The sequence below is a fragment of the Podarcis pityusensis genome, assembly GCF_964106645.2.
Source record: "Podarcis pityusensis genome assembly, chromosome: 1".
Taxonomy (NCBI): domain Eukaryota; kingdom Metazoa; phylum Chordata; class Lepidosauria; order Squamata; family Lacertidae; genus Podarcis; species Podarcis pityusensis.
In genome coordinates, this window is record NC_138028.1 from 8,814,071 (window position 1) to 8,840,951 (window position 26,881).

General features: G+C 48.5%; 1 protein-coding gene and 1 long non-coding RNA gene across 3 annotated transcripts; one reads left to right on the forward strand and one right to left on the reverse strand.

The window, feature by feature from the left end:
- Positions 1–248: 248 nt before the first annotated feature.
- On the reverse strand, positions 249–10,294 carry SIX1 (SIX homeobox 1). Of its 2 annotated transcripts, none has more exons than XM_081014804.1 (2): positions 9,671–10,294; positions 249–1,900 (listed from the first exon to the last, which is right to left on the reverse strand). In XM_081014804.1, exons 1-2 carry the CDS (start codon positions 10,169–10,171, stop codon positions 1,544–1,546), a joined length of 858 nt encoding a protein of 285 aa, XP_080870930.1. In that variant the 5' UTR covers positions 10,172–10,294; the 3' UTR covers positions 249–1,543. The 2 variants fall into 2 exon arrangements, with proteins under 2 accessions (XP_080870930.1, XP_080870929.1); XM_081014803.1 differs by having other exon boundaries at positions 9,612–10,288.
- Positions 10,295–21,816: 11,522 nt separating this feature from the next.
- Positions 21,817–25,428, forward strand: LOC308459459. Its single transcript, XR_013978039.1, has 3 exons — positions 21,817–22,098; positions 22,197–22,403; positions 23,743–25,428. It is a non-coding gene; the product is annotated as an uncharacterized lncRNA (long non-coding RNA).
- The last annotated feature ends 1,453 nt before the right edge of the window (positions 25,429–26,881 follow it).

Below are 26,881 nucleotides of genomic sequence, written 5' to 3' on the forward strand. Positions count from 1 at the left end.
CACTGAAAGGCTAAGGGGGAGTAAACAGATTTAAAACCCCAACTTCAGAAGTAACCTTCAGGCCTTGATAGACTAGCAGGGAAGGGAGGTGTGTTTGCGAAGATATAGGCTACCTGTTAATCTATTTATAAAGAAATAAAAATATTAGACTTTTATGTTTTCAGTCTTCTTATCATGATTTAATTTAGACTTCTTTGGGTACAAGAAACCTGGAAAGAAAAAGCACATGCTACTATTGGTAACAAAAATCAAATTGCCACTTTGATTTTTATTTCCCCCCCTGTATATTTTTGCAAGCCAAACTAGGAGGTGAGGTGGGAAGGAGGTAAAGTTGAGACAGACAGAAAGAAAACCTATAAAAAGAACGTGGGTTATGGTAGATATATGTCTGGGTAAAATTGTTCCTATTTTTGTCGTCGCTGTGTTTTGTTGGGTTTTGTGTTGTTGTTGTTGTTGTTTTTTAAAAAAGAGTCACATGGATTAATTGCCTAAATTCACCACAAACGTAAAAATGACTGACATGAGTGTACCGTCACACTTAAAATTTACTCTAACGTAAAAAGGCCTCACACGATCTGCGTTAAGACATAGGCACTTACATTCTTCACCTAATACTGCATCATCATCATCAACTTTTCAGTTTTTAAGCTACTTCAAAATCTTTTTCAGAACGCTACATCTGACCAAGAAGAAAAATGTAAACTTAAATTTGCCCTCGCCAGATCTCCAAACTTTCAAAGCAAAAGTTTTAGGATACACTACTCCTCTTTCAACTCCCCCAACCCCCGCTTTCATATTTCCTAAGAATTCAAAGCCAGGACAACAACCTCACTACTGCCTATGGAGACAGCCCAAGACACACTTAGTAGAAAGTAAAGGCTGAAGAATTATGCAGTCTTAGGGCTGGGGGGTGGGGTAAGCCCCATTTAAATGACTTCTGAGTAAATATGAACAGGATTGTTCTGCCAGTCCCACTGACTTTAGGAGGACTTAATTTCAGAGCGAAGACGCTTCCCAGTTCCTGCTTAAAATATCCCCCCCCCCCACTATTATAGTGTACAGGAAAGGGAACAGACAAGATCCAGCCAAAAAAACCAAGCACTTTATATAAAGCTCAACACTCATATTTAAAAACTTAAACGCTTGATTTCGCTGGGTGATGCCCACCAACGTTTTAAATAAAAGAATTCATTTGTAATTCTGGCTGACAAGCATATATATATATATGAGACACAAATGGAGGGGGGCAAACGGGTGTGCCTGTTGTGTGTGTTGGGGGGGGTGTTGTTTTGTTTATAGCATGCCCATGGGTGTGTGCTATCTCTGTTTGGCTTCCGCTAAGACATAATGACAAGGATGTCGGGAGGAGAGCTGGATAAATGAGAAGTGGAGACAGGCCTTTGTGGGGGTCAGAGAAGGGCTTCGGAAGAGATCTTTAGAAGTCACTTAAGAATCGCCAGGTGAGCTCTCGGGAAACAAAACAAAAACCGAGTGGGTTGGGCAATGGGAGCAGGAAGGAAAAATAATTCATGACAATGTCCCCTTATTTACAAACCACTGGGGGGTGGCGGCGGTGGGAGAAACCCCCATCCCTGTTTCTCCGGATTATGAACCCAAGTCCACCAAGCTGGAGGTGAGAGGGCCTAAGAGAGAGTCCTGCAGTTGGTGCTGGTGGGCTTGGAGGCCGTGAGTCGCCTGGGAGGCGGACAAGCCCGTCAAGGAATAGGTGGAGTTTCTGGCATGGCTGAGGCTGCCCTGGAGCAGGAGGATTGAGTTCTGATCCGGACTCTGTGGGGGCGAAAACTCCTCTTCCGAGCTGGACATAAGCGGCTTCGCCCCGTCCAGGGGAGACAGCTGGTTCTGTTTGTTCGTGGAAGTGTTGTTGTTCTCCGTATTCTCCCTGGGAAAAAGAGAGGCAGAGAAATGAGAAACTGGTCATAGACCAAGCTGGTTGCAAAAGCAAGGGCCAAGGAGGGGAGGGAATGAATGTCCCATCAGCCGAAATTGGCAGAAATGCAATTGCGCAAGGGGAAAACTCTACCGAAAGTTCACTGTCACTCGCTCAAGCCACCAGCGGTTTTAAAGTCCTGGTGCTGGAAGTAAGCTTCTCTGATGGTACTTACTCCCAAGTAAGCCACGTAGTGGAATCACAGTGTGTGGGGAGGAGAGCTCTGGATGCTAAACACCATTTATACAGCCATTCTACACCGAAAAAGGAGGTTTTGGGGGGCACATATTTCAGTATGGTGTTTCTCAGCAGATATAAATCGGGTTGAAATTTCGCTAGGCTTATTTTCAAGGAAACTGTACAATAGAATCTGTTTGTCATGGTGCACGCCCAGATCCCACTGCTCATCTATTCAGAATTAAGCGCCCACCCTGCTGTGTTCAATGGGGCCTAAGGAACTATGCACAAGATCCCTTCTTTTTAAGGCTGCTCTGTTGAACACTTTGCCTTGGAAGTCCCACTGAAATCAGTAGATCTAACTTCCATGAATGCTGAGGGTTAGAAGGGCAAAAACTGAAAATTCGTTGACTTTTGTTTTCTGGGGGAAAGTCAGATATTTGTCTTGAGTATCAAGGCAGTCCTTCTGTCAGGTTAAATAACCCCTTTAAGATCTTAAAAAAGATTTAGATTAATGGGACTCGTTTCCAAAGGAGAATGTTGTACAATCAGAGTATAACAGTGTAGGAACAGAAGTCAGAGAAAAGGTGAGGGAAACTTCCAGAAATTTCTGTTTTGTCGTGTTTTGAAATCAGTTGAGGAAAACACACAATTTATTCTCCTTTTATCTTGCAAGCCACCTTGTTTTTGCCCTTCAAGGCAGCCTAAAAGCTATTTTAAATAAAGTATGCTTGGCCTTTTTTTAAAAAAAAGCAACTTTTTTTTTTTTACAAATGTGAAAAAAGACAGGATAGGTCCAAGATCAGGTTGAAGCCAAAGTGTGAGAGATTAAGACTGGATTATCAGAGTTGAGAAAAGCAACTGCTTTAATAGTTGGCTGGCTCATGCCCTAAATAACTTCAAAGAAAGGTTTTTAAAAACCACACATAGAACCCTAAAAGAAGACACCAGTTAGGATCAAGCTACCTTAATTTCACATTAGCTCAGAAGATAGACAATACTGTCCTGAGCTCCTAACATTTTCTGTAATAAATCTCCCCCACTCACCCTGGAGAAGCAAAAAGCATTTTCTTTCCAAGGGGGTGAATGCTAGAATCAGGATTTCTTAACTTGGTGGAACTTAGCCAGAAAGAGTGAAAGTTGTCCCCTTCCCTATAAAAATATATAATTTTGTCTGAGTCACTGTTTCTCTCCCCACGCCCTCCCTGCATACATAGAAAAGGAAAAGGAAAAAAACACCAATCTTTTCTGCGTGGTAGGCCGATACAGACAACCAGGCAATCCCCGGATCGTCTGCAATGGAGACAGCAGAACACGGTCGCCTCTATATAAATGCAAACACGCAACCTTTTCCTTGCACTCTGGTGGGGGGAACGGAAGAAGCGAAAGCTGCGTCCGTCGCCCGTAGCAATTGCGGCTTCGTTGCCAAACAAGGGGAGGTAATAACTGCAGTTTAATATAGCGCACATTTCTATCCGATCTAAGCACCAGAAAACCTGTTGTTTCACTCCTGGTAAAGGGGCATCTATTGCCCCCCTAGAGGTGATCTAGCGGAGCAGCTTTGCTTGGAAGTAAAGTAAGACCCGTGGCGAGTACTGCGCACGGAGATTTCTCTCCTGCGGGCAGCTCCGTTGAGATGGGGGGGGGGGGCAGCTTAAAAGGCGACCTTCCTGCGCCTCCCTTCTTTCTGCGCGGGTCCCCTGAACAGCGACTTTCGCTGGAGTCGAAAGTCTGCCTCTCTCTGCGAGGAACAAGCGATCGCGCCTAAGGCAAGTGCGCATTCACATAACCTAGGTCAAACACGCGAGTCTCGGGCGGAGTAGAACGGCCAGACAAAAACTGGCATGGGGGGGGGAGGGCATTTCTCAGGAAGCCTTTCTGAACCCCAGATAGTCCTACTCGCCACTGAAGCTTGTCGGTGGTTTCTGCTTCCACGCAGGGTGCGCGTTGGGGAACTGGGTACAAAATCCCGATTATCAACAGCACGCTGTAAAAAATAAATAAATCCATGGGACTGAATTTCAAAAGGGGTGTTTAAAAATCGGAGTAATGAGCCCCACTGATTTCAGGCTGATGGGCCCACAGCTGAGCCCCTCAATACATTTGCTTGAAGGCAAATCGTATCTCGGTGGTTCTCTTAACATCTCCGACTTCATACTCCTTTGGCTATACAGTATTACACAGTCACACAATCTGTGAATTATAAATTGTTCCCTCTTTCAGGGGATGTTTATGGCTGCAGTGAGAATTGCAAATCAATTTCCGTTATTAGGAGAGTGGAATCTCAGGGCATTAGTTAATCCGGATTAAGAAACGGAGTGGATCGGGATTGAACGGTTTGTATTTACAGCCAAGAAAAGGTATTGAGAACCTTCCCTACCGGATGGGTAAAAACAAGGGTGTGAGAAATTAGAATTTAAGTGAGCAGTGAGCAGGCGGGGGCGCGCGCACATCCCTTGCATTCACACGACCAAGAGCTCACGGAAAGATATTTACAGATCTAGGCAGACCAGAAGCTCAAGCCTAACCACGTCTACTCAGAAGTAAAACCCGTTGAATCCAGTGGGTTTTACTCCCTAGTAAATGCGGTGAAGGTTGCAACGAGTATGGAGTGAATCTCTCCCGCAGCAATCAGGGGATCTCCAAAGAGTTTTCTTAGTGTGGATCGTGCCTACGGCCTCAGGTGGAGGAAGAAACCCCAAATAATGGTGTGTGTGCGCGCGCGCGCATGTGTGTGTTTTACAATTCTCTGAAGAGTGGTTCATATTTTAATAATGGCTTCATCGTTGCAGCTGCCACGTTTTTGGCCTCCTATTTAGACAGCTGCAGCCGGAACATCTCAGCCGAAGTGATGTCAGTGTTAGCTTAGGTGAAGGAGACGCGGGTCTAGTCGGCGCGTCCACGTCGCGGCGTCGAAAAATAAAATGCATTTGGAAAAGCTGTGTCTCTGCACAGCCGCTTCCAGCAGCACAACCCTCTAAATGTTTAGGATGGAAGCTAAAAATAATAAATAACCGCCGAGGACCTTCGCTCTTTTGGAAAACGGAGCTTTCAACTTTGGAATGCTCAGGATGCGGGGGAAACAGCCGCAGAAAAGAAAAAAAACCCATTTCAATGCAGTTTCGCAAGCGACGCGTTAAACCGGTTTGGGCCTTTCCCCGGGAACCTAAACCGAGCCACAAGGTTCAGTTCGGCTTTTTGAAAATAAATAAATAAAATGGTTGCTCTTCCCTCCCCACAATATTCACAAGCGTGCACAAACAGAGAGAGCAAAAGATGGGAGTTTTTGCAACATCAGGCGTCAAAAAAGTATTTGCCAAAGTGTAAATACCGAAAGTTTAAGGCTAATTGATTTATTATAACGAAAGCTATTAAACTAGTGTCAGTTATTATTATTATTTTAAAAGTATCCCTCCAGCTTTCTAGCCTACATTCACACGTTACGCCTTCCCCGGAAAAGAAGAGGTCGGGCGTGCCTGCGGAGATCCCCTCTGCTTACCCAAACCTCGGAGTCCCCTCGAGCTAACTCCCAAGCGCGTGGATCAGATGCTTGGTTTTTATTCCTTTTAAAACCTTTCTGTGCTGTTCAGATGACGTTTACTCGAGGGGAAATGCCCCGATCCATGCCAAGTTTAATCAGAATCCGGGGGGGGAGAGAGTTGTCCCAACAATTGACCAGTAGGCAAGGAAGTGGACGTAGCTTCTTCTCTGAGCGCAGAAAAAACTCTAACCGTTAAAAAAATGAAGTGGAACACATAAAGATCAACGCAGCTCCTTACTTATATTATTATTGTATATGTATTTATTATATCCTGAACTCTTAATGGGTGGAGCTTCTCCTATAGGCACCAGTTTGTTTGCTTGCTTGCTTGTTTATTTAATTGCATGCGAGTCCAGAAAAATCTGGGGAAAGTGACGTTTTTATATACGTTATTATGTTTTTATATACGCTGGAAGCTGCCCAGAGTGGCTGGGGCAACCGAGTCAGACTGGCGGGGTACAAATATTATCATCATCATCATCATCATCATCATCATCATCATCTAGTTCCATCTCCAGAGCGAAGCAGGACCAACAGCAGGCTAGGAACGAGTCTCTCTCTGGATGCGCTGTTTGTGCCAAATGACCCATCTCTAACCAATGCACACTTACTTTGGGGGGGTGTGAGGAGGCATCATTTACCCCCCCCCCTCCAGCCAGTATAGAAGGCAAACTAACAAGAGAGATGGGGCAGGGGTGGGGATTAATACAGTATATGTATACTGTATATGTCACGTCCATGTATTCAAGATCTGATGGACAGGAAGGGCGCTGGGTCTCCTCGACCCCTTCCTTTCCCTCCCCTCTCAAGGCACTAACTTGTTACCGGCAGAGTAACATTAAGCCCAATCTTGGGACAGGAGATAACCTGGTCTCACAGATCTCCGGTTTCCCTCCCCTCTCTCCCTCTTCCGGGGTCCGGTTTGCAACAAATAATAATTAAAAAAAAAAAAGTCTCAGCAGCTGACACCAGAGTCTGCGCCAATTCGTCCCAACTTCACAACAGAGGAGCCGCCAAGTTGGACACTCGGCCCCGCGGCTCCACCGGGATGGCCGATCCATTGCTCGGCAACCTTTTCTTTGCATTGCAAGCGCGCCCGGCCAAAAGTATCCTGGGAACTATAGCTTAAGGGTGCTGGGAATTGTAGCTCTGGGGGGGTAAAGTACAGCTCCCGGGATTCTTTGAATGCATGGGGTAGGGGGTGGGGAGGAAGCCCGGGTTGTTATCCTTCGGCAATTTAGATTGTGACCTCTTGAGGCACGCATTTATTTTCCCCTCCTTCCCCTTCCGCCCCCGTTATTTTTGATGCTGCTAAAAACCTATATAAAACAGAACCGCCTTTGAGGCCGGCATCCCACTCCGCCGCGTAAAACCGGGTGGGAATAAGTTCCCCCGGACTTGGATAATGCATGAATTATTGTGATACTAGGGGCTCATTTCTGCACCTACTGCCGAGTTTTGTGTGGGGAGGATCTGGGAGTCATCAATGGGACTGACACCCTAATCCTAAACACATGTAAACCTTCCTAAAGTCAAGTACGTCAATTTAAGCGGGGTGTGGCTGGGGTTGCAAGGAAGATAAACGACTCCCTATAACCTCACCCATCCAGCTCCTTTGATTAACCCCCTCGCGGTCTGCTAGGAGTGGGGGAAGTCTGCCCACAGCCTCCTGCATCACGGGGGGGGGGAGCTTTGGAGACTGCTCCATCAAGCCTATGCGTGCTTACTCGGAAGTTAAGCCCCACTGCATTCAATGGGGCTTACTCCCAGGTAAGGGACTGCAACCCCCAAGGCTGATCTGTGGGAAAAACTGAGGTTAGAGTTCATCCTAATTCCATGATTTATCTTTTCAACTTGGTTATTATTATTATAGTGGGTTGAGGATTGCAGCCTTTGTGTGTATCTAAAAGCATGCGGGCTAGCTGAGTTGACCTCCTGTCTAACCTATTGCTGGCCATTTTATATTTTTTTTAAAAATCACAAGCACACTGTTCTCGGATGCACACTAACTCAGGAGTAAGCAAAGCCAAGAACATTGAGACCTACTTTTGCTCAAACAGGCTTAGGAGACTCAAGCTGCAAAGTCCTCTTCTGGCTTCCCCTATCACCCTTCTCACCTCTTTGACCTCCAGTACTTTAAATTTTATTTTTTTTTTATTTTTATTCTTTTTTTAAAAACCAACTCCAAAAGGGAAGTGGTGGCTTGCGGACTCACCAGGGAGCTAGCTTGGGTTTTCAAACAGTGCCAAACTGAGACACAACACTCCAGTCTGGAGACTTCTGAGCCCACAATAAACCCAGCGGAACCATAAACAAGAGAGGGTGTTATTCCTGGTCACTTTTATTTCCTTTGCTCATATGCCTCATCCTGCTGCAGCTTGGGAGATGTATATAATAGGAAGGGGGCTTTTGCTGGAATGGGGGGAGGGAGAGAGGATTAAAGGGGAGAGTGGAAGTATTACTGGGCACCAAAAGAATCAGGATAGCTTCTATCAAGTACAGGGAACTCTGGACTAGCCCCAGGAGAGGAAAGGAAATGGGGAACAGAGGTGCAAATGGGACCTTTTGCAAGGTGTGCTGGTCTGGTTAGTGGGCTTCAGTCCACAGAAGTTTCTGCCCTGACAGATGTGTAGTCTTTTAAGGTGACAAAAGACTCTGATTTGTTTTCCTGCAAGAGACAGACGCAGCTGCCACTCTGGAAATCTTGGCCTTCCAGTTACATTGTCCTTTCAATATATATATATATTTGCATAACCCCCCTAGGCCAAGCAGGACTGCAGTGACGTTTATTTGTGCTGAGCACCAGAAACTGTAACAACTCCACATCAGGAAAATGCCGCAAAGGGTGTGATTATTTTCATTCTCCTCCCTCAGGACATAATAGGAGGAAGGAGAAGTTTGGAAGCAACAATCAAGGGAAGGAGTTGAAGAGGTTTTGAGAAGGCCCTCTTTCACCAAGACACGGCCTTTCTATGGGATACCTGTTAGTACTCTTGACTAACAGGTATTTAACATGACACAGTAGGCTGTGCGCAAATTTCAGAAGCGAGTAAGAGCCCCTAGGGACACGATCCAGGCCCATCTGAGCCCTAAAGGCCCAATGAGTTTCACGGTCAGGGTGGCATGATGCAATCCTAACAATGTCCATTCAGAAGCAAGTCCCACTGAACTCAATGGGATTACTCCCAGGTAAAGCAGGGTTTAACATTCCTGTCTTAACTGTGTCACTAGGAACCTCCTCCTAGGCATGTCTATTGAGAGGCAAGTACTTTAGGCGAGGGTATTATTATTATTATTATTATTCCAGGTAATACCACTGCAGCCTAAAAATCAATGGGGATGGTAAACTGTATCGGCAAGTTTTTGATGTTTTGCTATGTTGTTATATGTACTGTAGGCCGCCCAGAGTGGCTGGGGAATATCAGCCAGATGGGTAGGGGTATAAATAATAAAATCATTGCTGTTATTATTATAAACGCTAGGAATGATCATTTGGCATAGTTGGTAATGAATACAGGATACCATCCAGCCAAAGTTAAGATTTCCTATATAAATCACCATAAATTTAGGCTCCAACGATATATCCAACATACCTGGGGGGCGGGGGGGGGTGTTTAAGGCCCCACAAACCCAAACGAGACTGACTTCTGAATAGACATGTATAAGGCTGCGATGCAAAAGTGCCTACCTGTGGCTGAATCCTACCTTACGTTATCTTATGGATAATTCCGGATACTTATGGATAATTCCGGATAGCGGGAGCCTACACGTGCTTACTCGGATGCAAGTCTCAGCGCGTTTAGCTGGGCTTGCTCTCTGTCTGTACGTCTGCCCGTCTCTCTGGAGGTCTCTCTCTCTCACACCCACCCCCCCACCCCCCACACACCCCAGATAAAGTTTGGTCGCCCCCTCCGCTCCTCCGACTTGCAAAACAGCAGCACCCACCTCTCTTTCGCCTCCGCCGCTCGGTCGCGCTGCCTGCGGTTTTTGAACCAGTTGCTGACCTGGGTGGTGGTGAGGCCGGTGGCTTCGGCCAGCTCCCTCTTCTCCCGGGGCGAGGGGTAAGGGTTGTGGGCGTACCACTCGCGCAGGACGCCCCGGGACTTCTCCTTGAAGCAGTAGCTGGTCTCCTCGCCGTCCCAGATGGTCCTGGGCAAGGGGAATTTCCTCCGCACGCGGTACTTGCCCACGGCGCCCAGCGGCCGGCCGCGCAGCTTCTCGGCTTCCACGTAGTGGGCCTTGAGCCACAACTGCTGCAGCTTGGGGTGGTTGTGCGGAGAGAACTGGTGGCTCTCGAGGATCTTGTACAGCTCGCGGAAGTTGCCCCGGTGGAAAGCCACCACCGCCTTGGCTTTCAGCACGCTCTCGTTCTTGTGCAAGTGGTCGCAGGCGGGCAGCGACCACAGGAAGCGGCCCAGCCTCTCCAAGTTGCCGCCTTGCTGGAGCACCTCGCAGACGCACGCCACTTGCTCCTGCGTGAAGCCGAAAGACGGCAGCATGGACATGGCGACGGGGGCGCCGAGCCGCCGACGGGGCTCCCGCCACCCGGCGCTCGCTTAGCTGGCCGGAACCGGCAGAAGGACCGGCGGGGCGGTGGGGTGGGGGGAGAGAGGAAAAAGCAGCGCTGGGCGCCGCCCCCCTCCCCACACAGGCAGAAGAAGGGGAGGCGCGCAGAGACTCACCCCCAGGCGCAAACTCCAAAAAGACCCTTGGCGAATCCAAGCGGAGAGGCAAAAGCGCCCCCGACAAAACCCAGCAAGCGAGGCGCAAAGGAACTGGATGCTCCGGCGCTGTCGCTGCAGGCGCAGGAAACTTTTGGGTCGGGATCTCCGACGGCAGCCAAGCTGAAAGCCGCCCCGTCGTCCTCCGGGCTCCCTTGGATTGGACGTTTGCAGCGCCCTATAGGAACGCGCGTCCAGCAAAGCAGCAGCTGCGCCCGGGAGAGGGAGAGCGAGAGCGCGCGCCGCCCAGGACGCAGCAGAAAAAAGCAGCCAAGGGAAGGCGCGGCCCGGCGCGGCTCCGGCCTGGTTGGTTGGTGCGCGAGCGAGCTGGAGAGAGAGAGAGCGGGCGCTGGCGACGGGGGCTTGGCAAGGTCCGCTTCGCTGTGGCTCTGGCTGCAGCCGAGGGGCCGACTGAGTGGCGAAGAAAGGCGAAGGAGACAGATAGGGCGGCTCTTGGTCTCTCGCTCTCTCCTCCTCCTCCTCCTCCTCCCTCCAGAGGGGAGACACGTCAGGACCCTGCAATTCGAGCTGCTTCTCAAGTGTCACCTAAGGGGAACTAAACTCTGTGCAAATCAATTATTGCAGACTCTCTTTTTTTTAGAAGAAAAAAGAAAAAGACAGCCACCCATACCCACCCCAGCTCTCTCCCCCTTCCTCTGCGGGCCCATCTCTCCTCTAGCTAGCCAGCCAGCCAGCCAGTAAGCAAACCTCCTCTCCCTTCGTCCCCCCCCCCGCCTTTTTTTTTCAGACCTGCTCATTCCCGGTGAGCTCATATTTAATTACCTTAATGTTGAGAATGAATAAATGATGCCCCTGATGAATAGCTTATGGCGCGCGATAAATAATGAAAGGAGCGCCATAACTATGTCTTAAGAGGCTAGGGAGGCAAGGTGGGCATCTTATTGTTATTTATTCTTTCATTCATTCATTTATTAATCATCACCCTCCTCGGAAATACATATTACTATTTATTTATTTTTTGCATTCAAAGAGGTGAAGCTTAAAAGCGATGCCTTTGGGCTGCCACCAGGAGTTGTGTTGCAGAAGGCCTCTCTCTGCGTGTAAATTGGTGGGAATTCGAATTATGCCAGGAGCGGACGCGGGAGCGCGCAAGAGCGCGTATTCCAATTACATCACGAAAAGCGATGCCCCTGCGGTCAATACAGCCTCCAAACGTAAGGTGATAGAAAGGGCACCCTGTCGACGTTAAGTAATAGGTGCTGGAATCGAACCAGCACATATTTCGCCTGTGCAGACGGAGTTAGGCCTATTTAAAATCCGCGATCCGCTCTGGAACGAACGGTACCGGGCTGAAACACTCCTTGCAGCGCGGCCTCAGCAAGATGACTCTGGAGTAAGCGTCTCCGGCCCTCTTGCAATCTGACCTGATCGCCGCGTAATTGCGCATCCTGTCCTGGAAGTCAGGCGCGCTGAACGGAGCGCAGGTTATTTCCGAGTAAACTGAAAAGCAGTTGTTGTTTTCCCCCCGAATGAAGCTGCTGTTCTCGGCATATTAATCAGGGACGTGGACCCCCATCCATCGAGAGCTGGCCCTCCTAGTAAAAACGCCAATTATTCTGCCCGAATCTGTGGATGGTGACTCGGAACAGCTGTCAGTTGAATTCAATGGGGCTCGCGACCAACTTAGTATGTTGTGGGGAGCTGGCGCAACCCTAGTCGGGGTTGCGGGTGGTGTCAGAATTGTCTTACCGTATTTTCTGCACTGCGCGTAGCCACCCGCGCCCTCCCTTGGATTCTGCTAATCCTCATTTTGGTTCAAAAAGCAATTAGGAGGTTCCTCCTGGAGGAGGAAGATGATTTGGGGAAGGGAGGGAGAAACAATTAGAGCCTCTCCAAACAAAGGTAATCCATTGTCAGTAGCAAGGGCAGGGCTAGAGATAAGGACAATGAGGGCGAGATAAGCGCAGCAGCCGCGCTGCCGAAAAGGACGAAACGAAGAGCCTTTTATGAGCTGTACTTATCTTGGAGGCGATAAGTGACCAACAGCGGCGCTTACGAGGGGAGAACGCTTTTTGAGGTGCATCTGGTCCCCAAAAAACAACACCAGAGGGACTGAAGACCGGTGAGGGCCCGGGTAGTCAACGGGGTGCCCTCCAGGTGCTGTTGAACTACAACTCCCATCTGCCTCAGTTTGGCCGGTGGTCATGGATAACGGGAGTTACAGCCCGTCAATTTATGGAGGGCGCCGCGTTGGGTACCGCTGGGTTAGGAGAAGGTAATATCAGAGCATCTCAATGTCAGAACATCTGCCTTGCATGCGGGTGCAGCTCCAAGGAAGGCTGGGAGAGACTCCGGGACTCCCCAAAACCTGATGACGCACTATAAGGCCGTCCTACGTTCCCACGTTCAGAGGGATAATGGTGTTAGTCGGATGCTGCAGCAAAAAGTAGGGGGAATGGGGACTTGCTTCGAAATCAGGGTCCTTAAGCATGGCAGGTGGTCGCCCCACACCCCTATCACGCGTCTGTTTGGATCCCACATCTTTGTATTTGGAAGCAAAGTCCGGTAGATGTCAGCCGTCCAATTTATTCCCAACTCGGAACGTGGGGAGCTGTCTCTTGCAGAGTCAGACCACTGACTTCTGCGTCCAGATCTGTGTCGTCTACATGGACTGGCGGCGGTCCATTGTCTCGAGTAGGGGGTCTCAGGCAGATGCTCTGCCACGGGGCTACGACCCTTCCCCAACTGCGAATAATAATAATAAGAATGCTTTAGCATTTGTATCGCGCTTTTTACTATTTAGGATGCTTCGCGGGCATAGTTCCAGCGACCCCTCCATCAATACCCCCTTGTTATATTGACCTCCCCCCCCCCTTGTGGTTTGTTTATTTTTTCCTTCCGCGGGGTTTCAGCTTCAACGTACAGGCGCAATCCTGTGAAAGCTGGTTGGGACTTAAAGCTCCCCGTGCGTGTATAGGATCGCACATTTGGCTTCCTTTGGCGCTTAAGAAAACACCTACAGTGGTACCTCGGGTTACAGACGCTTCAGGTTACAGACGCTTCAGGTTACAGGCTCTGCTAACCCAGAAATAGGACCTCGGGTTAAGAACTTTGCTTCAGGATGAGAACAGAAATCGCACGGCGGCAGCAGGAGGCCCCATTAGCTAAAGTGGTACCTCAGGTTAAGAACGGTTTCAGGTTAAGAACGGACCTCCGGAACGAAATAAGCTCGTAACCCAAGGCACCACTGTACTGGTTTTCATCCGCGTCTCAGCAGGTTTGTGAATCAGACCTGAGATTTGGTTTTTATCCTTGGTTGGACTGATGTTCATATATCCTAATTGACTCTTCCAACCGGGTCATATTCCTTCTATCGCAACGTCGTAGAGGTTGGAATCTGAACACGTGTTGTGTTGTTCTCCCACGTCGCTTGTAGTGGGAACGCGAGACCACACTCACACGCACGGCGACGGTGACCATAACTAACCCCGTGAAGTTAGATGTTAGGGGACGGCTGAGGAAGGCCCGGGTGTCCCTCTACCTTAGTAGGAGGGCTGAAACCCCTGTAGAGGCTGCCTAGCTCAGAGATATTCGTGGGGGTGGCATCCGGAATGCTTGGCTATCAGTTTTTCTTTTCTTTTACGTCGTTTTCTCTCTCCCCCTTTTACTCGCAGGAATAGAAGGGAAAGTATGCAGGCAGCAGTGTTTGTATACACTGCTCACCAAGAAGTAATACAGTGGAAGAAGATTTAAAATTACATCAGGCCAGGACACATTTTGAAGAAACGCGCATTTGCCATCCAAAGACAGCGGTTGCGCTTAAGATCCTTAATTCCACAGCCTTAAAATGACCTAACTCGGGTCCGCAGAAAGAAGGCCCATTGCTCCTCGATCTGTTTGCACGCCTCTCTGCGAGTCCCTGTCACGTGTAAATGCATAGGATCCTCTTTGCTCCCGAAAACGACGGCGCCGGTCAAACATCGCCTCTGCCTTGGTCAGAGATGGGTGACACCTGGCTTGAGAGCAGTACATGTGAAAAGGATCTAGGAGTCTTGGTTGACCACAAACTTGACATGAGCCAACAGTGTGACGCGGCAGCTAAAAAAGCCAATGCAATTCTGGGCTGCATCAATAGGAGTATAGCATCTAGATCAAGGGAAGTAATAGTGCCACTGTATTCTGCTCTGGTCAGACCTCACCTGGAGTACTGTGTCCAGTTCTGGGCACCACAGTTCAAGAAGGACACTGACAAACTGGAACGTGTCCAGAGGAGGGCAACCAAAATGGTCAAAGGCCTGGAAACGACGCCTTATGAGGAACGGCTAAGAGAGCTGGGCATGTTTAGCCTGGAGAAGAGGAGGTTAAGGGGTGATATGATAGCCATGTTCAAATATATAAAAGGATGTCACATAGAGGAGGGAGAAAGGTTGTTTTCTGCTGCTCCAGAGAAGCGGACACGGAGCAATGGATCCAAACTACAAGAAAGAAGATTCCACCTAAACATTAGGAAGAACTTCCTGACAATAAGAGCTGTTCGACAGTGGAATTTGCTGCCAAGGAGTGTGGTGGAGTCTCCTTCTTTGGAGGTCTTTAAGCAGAGGCTTGACAACCATATGTCAGGAGTGCTCTGATGGTGTTTCCTGCTTGGCAGGGGGTTGGACTCGATGGCCCTTGTGGTCTCTTCCAACTCTATGATTCTATGATTCTATGGTCTGTCTGCTCTGTGCCTCGGTATAATGAAACCACAAGGCAAAGACACTTTCGCGCCTTGGCTTTTGACCGTCAGGTCTGAAAACGAGGCCGGATTTTCTTTTGCACACTGGAGGAGCCCGTTCGTTTGGGGCTGAATTGAATCCGGTTCTTCTCATCTTTCTGGATCTTGCAGAAAGTGCCCTTAAGCCAGAGAAAGGCAGGCCCAAGCGCCGTGCCTGTGCATCACGCAGTGGTCACAGTTTAGCAATTTAAGACCACATGGACTTAAAGGCAGTAGGTGAGTGTTGGGGCGGATCTTTCCCTTTTCGACGACTTCAAGAGGTGAGACCCCTCCTGCACACTCTGCAAAGCGGGCCCTGGACGACTTCTGCCCCCCCCCCATCTTTTTCTGAAAGCGCCACTGCATAGGAGCCACCACTTAGGGGCAGCTGGCCCTTCGCTCCCCAATAAAATATTTTGAGGGGGCCAGTTCCCTACAAGTTGATGGGCATTGCCAGTCAAACGGTGCGTGTGTCTTGTGATCAGCGCCCCCCCCCCATTTTTTTATTCAAGTTGGCACCATTACACCACTTTATGCGTGCGGATATAATATGCATATGGAGAGACAATCTCTACCCCCTCCCCTCGGCCGGTGCAACGAATTGTCCCACCCGATCTGGTACTTTTCCCCACTTTATTTTGGTCCTCGTGATGCCTTCGGAGAAGCTGCTGCAATGAATGTCCTGCCAGCAAAAAATGTCTCGACTTGGAACGGACTTCTTATTGACAAGGCAGCTGCGTGGGGACCGGAACGCGACTCTTTAGAAAGGCGTCTCTCTCTCTCTCTCTCTCTCTCTCTCTCTCTCTCTCTCTCTCTCTCTTTCTCTCTCTCTCTCCACACACACACAAAATTATATGCCCCAACATACCCCAAAGTCTATAACAGATGCGCAAAATATTTTCCCCCTCCTATTAGCAGAGAGAGGTTGGAAAGCTTCCCCCACCCCCGGGGAAAAAATGCCTCTCTCAAAGAGGTGTTTGCTAAATGGATGTTTACCGCGGCTAATGCTTTTAAAATAAGGACAGGAGGGATTTTTTTTTTAAGTCTTCTTTTAAAAAAAGAGGCCAAAGGTCTGACAGATTATACCTGCAGGACTGGCGGGCGAGGCGAAAGACAGATCTGAACCAAATTGGTGGAGATAACTCTCTCTCCGGCCTGACAGCTATTTGTCTGCTGCCACCAACCCCCTCAACCCGCTTCCCTCCCCTGGGATCCTTTTCAAACGTCTGAGAAGCAAACACGGGATTTATCATTCTGTAGCTCCGCGCTGGACGAGATGAGGATTCTCTTTAAAGGGCCGGTTATAAATATATCAGCAGAGCCCACATGCTATCTGGCAGCAGTCGGCTACGAACAACGCTCTGGATCTCTCTCTCTCTCTCTCTCTCTCTCTCTCTCTCTCTGTGTGTGTGTGTGTGTGTTGTGTGTTTGTGGATAACCCTCCAACACTTACACCCACATCCCCAAAACATTTATATCCGGCTCTGCAGAGAATACTTGGCAGTTTAAAGTCCGCTTTTGGTTTCTTTCCGGGCTGATTTTCGCCTGACTCGTTCAGGACGCAAGAGCGGTGTTCCTTGCGAGTAAACAATTCATGTCAATGTCGTTTTGCGCTCAGTTAAGTCTCATTTTGTTGCAAATCATTCTGTTTCTGCCGCAATCGCCGACGAGCCACAAAAAGTGATCTTTGTTTCCTAACGCGGAGATTAACTAATTCGCTTTTATAAACAAGAGAACGTAGAGACCGAGAGCTTTCCTGCGCCACAAGGGGGTCTCTAACCTGATGCCGGGAGTCCTGCTCCCGAGAGCTAACTGCGGACGGTCATCATCACTTGCTATGTTTTATAAAAACCAGTCCCTTTCACTTCTCCAAATCAGACCGCAAAAAAGGCTGATATGGAATCGCGTTGCAAATTTACCAACTAGCCGAAAGGAGAAGCGCATCGCCCTGACGTCCCTCCCGGTGGGTGGTTTGGAGAAAAACCTTTGCGGCGTTGTTGTTTTTCATTGAGCCTTTTCAGAGAAAAGAATTTGCTATAAATAATCATTTGAAACATCGGGTCACCCGACTGTTGTCTTATTATTCCGCAGGCGCATTTTCCGCGGAGTCTGTTTACAAAAACAGCGTTTCTATGCGCCGCTAAGGAGAATGCGCTCGCGCGCCGACTAGATCCTCTCCCTGGCGTCCACGTGTACGGCGCCAACGTCTGAAAGGAGCGAGCCTCCGCGTGGAAGTCCGCGCGCGCCGGGCGGGGGGGGCTCCCTCCGGGTGCCAGATAGAAAGCCTATTCGGCGTGGTCCCGCTCCCTGCTCTCTTGTTCTTCTCAAAGATAAGTCTAAACGCCTGAAGAGGAGGCAGAGAGGCAGGATCCCATCCACACCTCTGCACGTCTTCGCAGAAGTAGTAAGCCCTACCGAATTTAATGGGATTTGCTCCCGAGTAATTGTGCATAAGTTCAGGACCAGTGCTCCTCTCACAGTGCATGATTAATGGGAAGGTCTGATAAATAAAATAAAATACAGGAGAGCCTCGGATTCTAAGCATGTTTACTTGGAAGTAAACCCGACTGGCAGGAATTGTTTTTTGCCACAAACATCGTGAGCAATTTCCCCCTGAAATGCAAGTGTCATTACAATCACATCAGACAAGCTAGTTTAGGTGTAATAGGCTGGAGTGCTAATGAAATATACAAAGTCCCATATAAAATATAAACATTTTAAGCGACAGACACTACTCAGCAGCTGTTTGTGTGTGTGTTCAACACCTTAAATTATTGCACAAAACAGCTTCTACTTGTGCTATATTAAGACAGTTTACACGCCCAAAAAAATTCTATTGATATGACCCCCCCCCCCCCATTTAAAGGCTTTTGCCTGACCGTTCAATCCTATACACGCTTATCCACTGTGTAAACTGGGACATTTACTCCGAGGTAAGTGTGGCACAATAACCCCCTTCTACTCAGAAGTCGCATTGAGTTTATTTCACTCAGGTAAGTACAGGTCAGGACTGCATCCTTAGTCTCCTCGCCAGATGATGCCAAACCCAATAAACCCAGTGTACCCAGTTTGTGAACAGAGGACTGTTCTATATAAACACACACACACACACACACACTTTACACGTCGACCCTACTAAGCACACGTAGGGAGGACAAACTCTGTTGAATTCAGGGGAGTTTTCTCCTGAATAAATAAACATCCACAGGATGGGGCGTAAATTTCTTTATGAATGGACGCTAGATTTTTATTTTAAAAAACAACAACCCAAAAAACAAACAAAACAGGAACCTCCGTGGGGCGTAAGTGGCAGAATTTTGTGGACAATCCGAAGGCTGCTACCTTCGAAAATCGATTTGCAGCGTGAAATTGAACTGTCCACGGGTATAAGGCACGCATCTGTGGTTTGGGCGGAGGGGTGGGGGTGGGAGAGGCTGGCGAGAAATTTGCCCACCTTTCGGGCCTGGCTTCTTCCAAATGCAAAAAGGTAAACAAGACGTTATTGGTGCGCGGCCTGAGGGAAAGAGCCCAGGGCAGACTGGTTTCTGGGGAATGATCGGCGCTGCTCCTTAATTAATTAAAGCAGAAAAAAGGATCTGCAGAATGCGGCCAGTTATAAGTGCGGCCAGTAACCCAAAACTCCAGCGATTTCCGACCCTGGAGACGCGAAGGAAACCCAAAACCGAGCCCATTAGCAAATGAGTTTTCTGTCGTGGACGGCTTCGTTCCCATCCACTTGCCGCTCTGAAAAATAGATCACATTTCGTTATCTTTAGTGGGAATCTGCAACGTGATACCGGATCTCACCCTCTCTGAGCTGCTAAGCGCAGAGGAAAGAGAACGAGAGAGAGACGCAGGGAGGGAGCGAGAGAGAAAAAGAAGGAAAGAAAGGAGGGGTGCGGAGGGTTGGCTTATTTCTAAACAATAAAGGACTTGTCTTCTCTCTCTCACAACCCCTTTAGCTCTCTTTTTTCCTGCTTTCCTCCCTCTCTGCGCTTCCTCCTCCCCTGAAAAATCAAAACCACTGAAAGAGAAGAGGGGCGCTATTTTGGAGACGCGTCCACCGCGCCGACGCTGAAAAGCGTTTCGTGCAAAAAGGCGTCTGAAAGGAGGGAGAGGAAGAAAAACCCCGAAGGAGGCTCGGGGGACCGGCTGGCCATCGCTGCCCTCCAGACACCTGTGAAAACAAAGCGGGTGTCACCCTGCGAGCTCTGGAGGAGCCCAGGAAAGAGGGGAGCGTCGCCAGGAAGCCCGCGGTCGCTCCTCCAGATGTTTGTGGACCGCAACGCGCATCAGGCCCGGCTGGTCAAAGAGGACAGGGAGAAGCGGAGGCTAACAACATCTGAAGGGCCACAGGCTTCCGGCCTTGTAGTGAAAGATGCGCCTTTTCAAGCTCTTCCCAAAACGCCCCGCGTAACGCCATTCCCACGCATTCCGCGCGTCGCGTTTTGCAATCAAACCACAAGGAAACAACTCATGGGAGAGGAGAGGTTTCTTCCAGAAAGCCAGACCGTGTGCAAGTAGGACTAGGACCTGGAAGAAAATGATGGGCTATAAAGGCTATTAATAGATGCAATAAATCCCTGCATTGCAGGGGGTTGGACTAGATGACCCTTGGGGTCCCTCCCAACTCTAAGATTCTAGGAAATATATGTGTGTGAGAGTAGAGGACATAGCTGTCAACTTTCCCCTTTTCTTGCGAGGAATCCTATTCGGAATAAGGGAATTTCCCTTTAAAAAGGGAAACGTTGACAGCTATGGTGGCTGTGCGCCCCGTATGTGTTTCAGCGGCTCAAGGGCAGGAGATGAGCGGCTGCTCTGGTTGCAGTCCTCGTGTTCAGACGCGTGTTCAGGAACGAACGTCTGAACGAAGTGCGGGAGCCTTCAGGAGCACCGGCTTCCACGCACTCTGGGATACAGAAGGAAGGCTCCCTCCTCGCCACCTATACTAACCGGTAAGGCAGAACAAGCCAGATGTCAGCGCCTAGGGGTGCCAACTTGAATAAAATATTGGGGCAGCGGGGGGCAAGGAAGTCCTGCCCCGCGCAATCAATCACGCAACGCGGTGCACGGGCACCATGTGAATGGGAATGTCCATCAACTTGGGGGGGGGACCCTCCCCCTCAAATATTTTATTGCCCCCTAGCAGTTGGCTCACATGGTGAGCGCTGAATAGTTACCCCCGCCTACAGCAGTAACGTCTGAAGGCAAAGGAGCACTCGCGTGTACAGGATTCCAGATTCCACGCAGGCTCCCTCGGTTCAGACGTTACATGCAGGAGCTAGAGGGGAGGGGAAATGTTGCTGGTCAGCGGCGCCTTCTCCACTTGCCGGTTCTCCTCAACTGTGAAGTCTGAAGGAGGGTTAAGTTAGTAACTTGCCCCAGGACGCATCCCGAGTTCGTGGCAGAGGGGAGAGCTGAACTCGAGTCGAGAGACTTCAAAAAATCTGTTACCGCCACCGCTTCACTGAGGTGCTTTTCCCGGTAGTCAGTGGGTAGAAAAGCCCCTGAGGGTTTTCGCAGAAATCCCAGGCAACAGAGAACATTTCAGGTTTTTAAAATAAAGCTCGAGCTGCCCCGTCCTTTCTCCCTTACAGCAAAACCCAACCCCTGTTCCAAGGGGCCTTCCTCTTGCCAGAATTCAGGACTGCGACCTTTTTAAACGGGATATGAGGTTCGGGATGACAAAGCAGCCAGTCTCCCGGCTGGAAAGTCAGTATGGAACATCGTAGAATTGTTGGAAGGCACCCGAGGGTCATCTAGTCCAACCCCGCAACGCAGGAATTTCAACTGAAGCATCCATGGAAACTGCCTTATATACTGCATCAGACAATTGGTCCCCTTTGGCCAGTATTATCGACACTGACTGGCAGCGGCTGGTCGGGTTTCAGGCAGCAGATGCCGGGGATCGAACTGGGCACCTTCTGCCCTCCAAGTCCGATCCTAAGCAGGCTGGCTTGGGAAGGGAGCCAGCCAATCCTCAGACAGTCAGGTGGGCGGGGCTGGGGCTTAAATGCCCTGAAATACGAAGCCCTGTGGGTTTGTTCACCGGCTTGGGATAGACATCTCTCTCTCCCCACTGACCCCATCCCGCCCCATGGTGGCGTCTGGCATCTTGCAGAGGAGCTGCAAGCCGCGTTCGATTAGGGGTTAGACTAGATGACCCTCTGCCCCCTCTTCCAGCTCTACAGTTTTGTGATTCTATAGGATACTATGCCTTCGGAAAACAGCAATGAACCAGCTTCCCTGATGAAAATGGGACTTAATTTTGGTGTCACTACCCAGCGCGCTCTCTCTCTCTCTCTCTCTCTCTCTCACACACACACACACACACACACCTGAGAAACATGCAAGGCTGCCACTGACGCGAGTTCCCACAAACTCTCAAAGAAGCAGCGGTTCCCACGATTAAGGTCATGTTGCACACAAAAGTCCCCTCCGCTAAATAGCCACTAAAACGTGTTGTCTCCCCACCACATGGGTTATAAGTGATCATGTGATTCTCCCTCCCATCTCTTTTACTCCCCTAAACCTAAAAACGCTTCCTTTTGGAATCGCTCCCCTCCCACTGAAATCTTGTTTTACTTCCGTGCACAGGAAGCGGGGCACGATCCAACCCTCTCTCTCTCTCTCTCTCGGAAGTGTATTACACACATATGGGGGGAGCATCATTTCCCCTGCAAAATGTCGATATATTCTCATTGATTTCCAGGGGGCGAGGTCTACACGCGCACATTCCAGGATGTAAAATGAAGTCGCGCTTACCAGGGAAAAGTTCAGCCCCAGTGGACACAGTGGGGGGTTATTCCTCACAGCCAAATAAATATGCCGCCGCCTGGGCGCTCCCTCCCCCGCCAGTTTCAAGGAATGTGCTTAAACAGGGCTGGATCCGCGCGTCCTCTGCTTGCCGGAACCGGAGCGAAAACAGGAGCCAGTCCGGATCAAACGTCAATCAGACGAGCTCCACAAACCGGGGACGCGGAGACTGGGAGCCCAGGTAATAGTGCACGTGCCTCCCCCCCCCCGTTGCTCCCCCCCTCCCACTGCCCAGATTTCCGTCCTCCGCCCACGTTATTCCTCCTCTCTTTCTTTCAGAGGTTTCAATCATCGTGAAAATCAGCCAAGGGCGCAGCACCAGCGCTCCCTCCGCCTCCTCCGCCTCCTGCGCCACTAATGTACATCCTGGATGCTGAAGTCTGTCTAAGCTAAAAAGAATTTCCTTTTTGGAGGAGAAAGCCTCCAGCTCCTTCTGTTCAGAGGAAAGTGCCAGTGATGTTAATGCGGGGTGACACTAAATAAACAGTTAAGTTCGCTTTGGAAAGATGGAGTTCATTATCCAGTGAGCTGCAGTTAAAGCCAGACCAGGCGGGGCCGGTTTGTTTTGGCGCAAGGCGCACAGCAGACTTGCCTCTCTCTCTCTCTCTCTCCGGAGCCAGCGAGCAACCTCCGATTCCCCCTCCTGCTCCGCTTCTAAAACACACCACTTCTTCTCCTCCTTCAAACTTTCGTAATTAGGTCATTGGAGGAAGGGGGATTAAAACGGCCGTATTGTAACATAAACGGACAGTTTCAAATAGGTAGATATACAAAATCACCAAATTTTGTGTGACTCCGCTTTTTTTTTTTTTTAAAAAAAGAACTCTGCTCCGAATTAACCCGCGATTTGCGTTCCGACTTGCCCTGGAAGAAGCGGAGATGTTATTCCAGGCGGCGAGTCGCAAAGAGCGTGTGGATCGCGCCTCTGGTCCCCCGCGCGGCATCCAAAGCACGTCTCTTTGGAAGGAAATCCCCGACTGGGAGTGATTCCCCCCCACCAAGTGGGGCTTACTTCCGAGTAGACACGCACAGGGCAGGTTGCTCGGTCTCAGTGCTCACTTAGCTTGTGGTGAGAGAAGGAGCCCCATCGAGTCAGGTGGGTTTTTCTGAGAAAAACTAATTTGAACTGGAGGGATACCCAGCCCGATCTCCTATACGTGTTTACTCAAAAGTAAACCCAATTTTAAGAGCTGGTGGAGCGTGTTCTTCTTAGGAAAGCCTGCCAAGGAGTGCAGGGGTTGTAAACACGCGTTTCCTGCTGCAATCCACGCTTACCTGGAGGCAAAGCTCCATTCAACTCAATGGGATTTCTAAATAGAAACACTCGGGACTGCGTTGCAAATTGAAAGGAGATTTTAAAATTTGCCTGGATCGTATCCTACGTCTTCTTTTTTTATTTAAAGCGACTTCACTCTCGCATCACGTATGCCAAATTCGTTTACCTGGAAGCAAATCGCCATTGAAAGCAATAGGGTTCGTCTCCAAGTCCGTGCGTTTCCCAATCGGGGCCCCATCTCCGACTTCGCAGCAAGAAAGAAGCCGGGAACTTGTCACCTGAGACCGCAACCCTGTATTTACTTGCCTGGAAGTAAGTCCCAGTGAGTTCAACAGGGCTTGCTTCTGAGTAGGCAGGTATAGGATTGCACTGCGCCTCGGCTAAGTTTCCAGGCAGTTCAGAGCCTCACCGCACCAGTAGGAAATCTCAACAGACGCTTAATTAAAATAGCAATCCCCTTTGTGTTTTTTAAAAAGCCTACCTAAAAGGCTTCATTCCAACCCCGCAACCCCTTTAATTTATATTTTCTCCACTATAATTTCCCCACAGGGCTCTGAAAAGAATTCCAAACCCTTGGCATAATAAGTGGATTGTACGGATCTTTTCTACTTTCCTCAAACACAATTTGCACAACAAGAAAAGAGGAGAGCCGCTCTCGGTAACATAAACCTCTCGGATTGGAAAAGGAAGAGGAAGAATAAGGAGGAATAAGCTAAGAGGCGGAGAGCGCGAGACGCGAAAGAACAATCGCCGGGTGCCCCTCTTTCCGGGTCATTACGGTACTGCTGGTCTCCAATCAATCCTAATGCGATGGCAATTGGAGTCCCCGATGAACGCATCTCAGGTTTCGTGTAATGGCTCTACCACATTTTCCTGGACCCCCTTCTTTAACCTGAGATGCCAGGGGGACGAGTCTCTTTTCAGCTGCTGATTGCTTCAAGATGTGGGGACTTGGGGGGGAGGGGAGCGAGAAAGTCTTGGGATAGCCAGAAACTGTTTGTTGTTAGTCTAAGCTGTTTATTTAATCAACAGAACAAAGCAGATTTTTCTCTCTTCTTCCATTTCTTTCTGCAACGCTCCCTCCATCTGTTCGGGATTCGGAATTCCGCCTCCCACTTGAGCCAAGTTTCCAGTTTTATAATACTGGGCTGCTGTCTCTGTTTACTAACAAACAGATCACTTGGAAAGGACTAAGGATTTATTCTAGCCAGAACCTACAGAGGCTGATTATGATTATGATATTTACAAACCACTTAAGGTCAAAACAGACTTCTAAATGGTTTGCGAAATAAATCTTTTTTAAAAAAACCAACAAAACCAGTTCATACAAACCTTAGAATGGAATCTGCAATATAATAATTCCATTATTTGACCCCAGAAAATTGTGAAGGTCTTTTTTTATGTGCAAAGTGCCTATGCCAGCAGTAGCCCAAGACGTTTCTGCACCAGAAACCAAGCGTCACAATGATTTCTTAATATTTCTTATTTATTTGTTATATGTATATCCACCCCCATCCTTGGATCAAGTTACAACAGAAGTTTTTATTTATTTTTGTTCTCTTACATATATAAAAAGGAGTGTTCATATCCCACACTTTCATTGTAAAAACCATGCATTGGGGACTCACATCAGATATTTTAAAGAAATGATAAGGAATCATACATATTATGATGTAGATTCAGTATCTGTCGGGTTGCACAGAATGCGGTACTGTGCCATACACAGCCCTATGCAGGGGGAGTAATGAATACATAAGAATCGACAGTTTCAGTAATAAGTACTAGTGTTACTATTATTTTACTTTTACTTTGGTCTTATTTAAACATTTATTTGTTAAAATGATTTACTTCGCACTTTGAGAAAACATTCCCTCCCCAAAGAAACCTGCAAACAAAAGTAATAAACACATGACAATAATGAAATGGGGGGAAATGGATTAAAACAGATCAATTCATATTTTTTTCATACTCGCATGTACTTCTGCAGAATGCCAGAATAATACCTGCAAAATAATTAATTATCAATGCAAATATGGGCAGAGAGGCAAGTATGTTTATTGAGGGAGAATAATGTGAAATGTGGTGAAGAACTTCATTTGTTCCAGTTTCCTTTCTCTTTTTGTTTTATCCTTATTTTTTTTCTTGAATCTATGCTTATTGTAAATAAATGTTTTTGTAAAAATAGGGTGTTTTTGTTTTTTGGGGGGAATAACAGTGAGTCAAAAACAAATCGAATATTGATTTCTAGAGAGGGCAGAGGAGAGGGAGACAGACAGACAGCAGCATCACTGAATGCAAGAAGAGAGCAATAAAAAGCAACAAATTGTGAAATGCCGGACAGGACTGAAAAGAGTTTCAGTGCTAGTTTCAAAGCAGGAGGAGAGAGAGGCTTCCAACTGGAGGGAATTATGCAAGTGTGGTGCCAACACTGAAAAGGTCCTGTCTGGGAGAGCTCATTGGTACAGCATCCGCTTTGAATTCAGGTTCCAGGCTGAACCCCCAACATCCTCAGGTACAGCTAGCAAACACTCCTTTTCTAAAATTCTGAAAAGCCAATGCCCATCAGTGCAGTAACTGGTCTTGAGCTGGGTGGACCGATGCCTACTAAATCAATGTCTACTGATTTAAATAAAGAGATGCACTGACATGAAAAAAACAACAACCCTGCAGGCGTGAAAAGAGTAGCCCCTGAAGAAAAAGCTTCCCCTAGCAACAGCTTCAAATTATTTTCATGGTAAAGGTAAAGGTAAAGGGACCCCTGACTCGGGTTGCGGCACTCATCTCGCTTTACTGGCTGAGGGAGCCGGCGTACAGCTTCCGGGTCACGTGGCCAGCATGACTAAGCCGCTTCTGGTGAACCAGAGCAGGGCACGGAAACGTCATTTACCTTCCCTCCAGAGTGGTACCTATTTATCTACTTGCACTTTGACGTGCTTCCGAACTGCTAGGTTGGCAGGAGCAGGGACCGAGCAACGGGAGCTCATCCCGTCGCGGGGATTCGAATCGCCGACCTTCTGATCGGCAAGTCCTAGGCTCTGTGGTTTAACCCACAGCGCCACCCGCGTACCTTTCATGGTAGGAAGCACAAAATGGGGGTGCTCATCAAATGACACCAAACTGGAAGGGGAAGCTAATACCGCAGAAGTTAGAATCAAGAGTCAAGAGGACCTTAACAGATTGGAGAACTGGACCCAGACTAACAAAATGAATTTCAGTGGGGACAATTGTAAGATTCTGCATTTAGGCAGGAAGAACCAGATGCATAAACAGAAGATGGGGAACACCTTGCTTACTAGTGGGGGGCAGTGGGGTTATTTGGTTTGTTTTTGTTTTAATTTTGGTTATGCATTAATGTATTGTGTATTAATGTATTTAATTTTTGATGATGATGATGATGATGATGAAGTAAAGGATCTAGGGGTCTTGGTGGACCACAAGCTTAACATGAGTCAACAGTGTGATGCAGCAGCAAAAAAGGCAAATTTTATTCTAGGCTGCGTCAACAGAAGTATAGCGTCCAGATCAAGGGAAGTCATAGTACCACTTTATTCCGCCTTGGTCAGACCACACCTGGAATACTGTGTTCAGTTCTGGGCACCACAGTTTAAGAAGGATGTTGATAAGCTGGAAGGTGTGCAGAGGAGGGCGACCAAGATGATCAAGGGTCTGGAAACCAAGCCTTATGAGG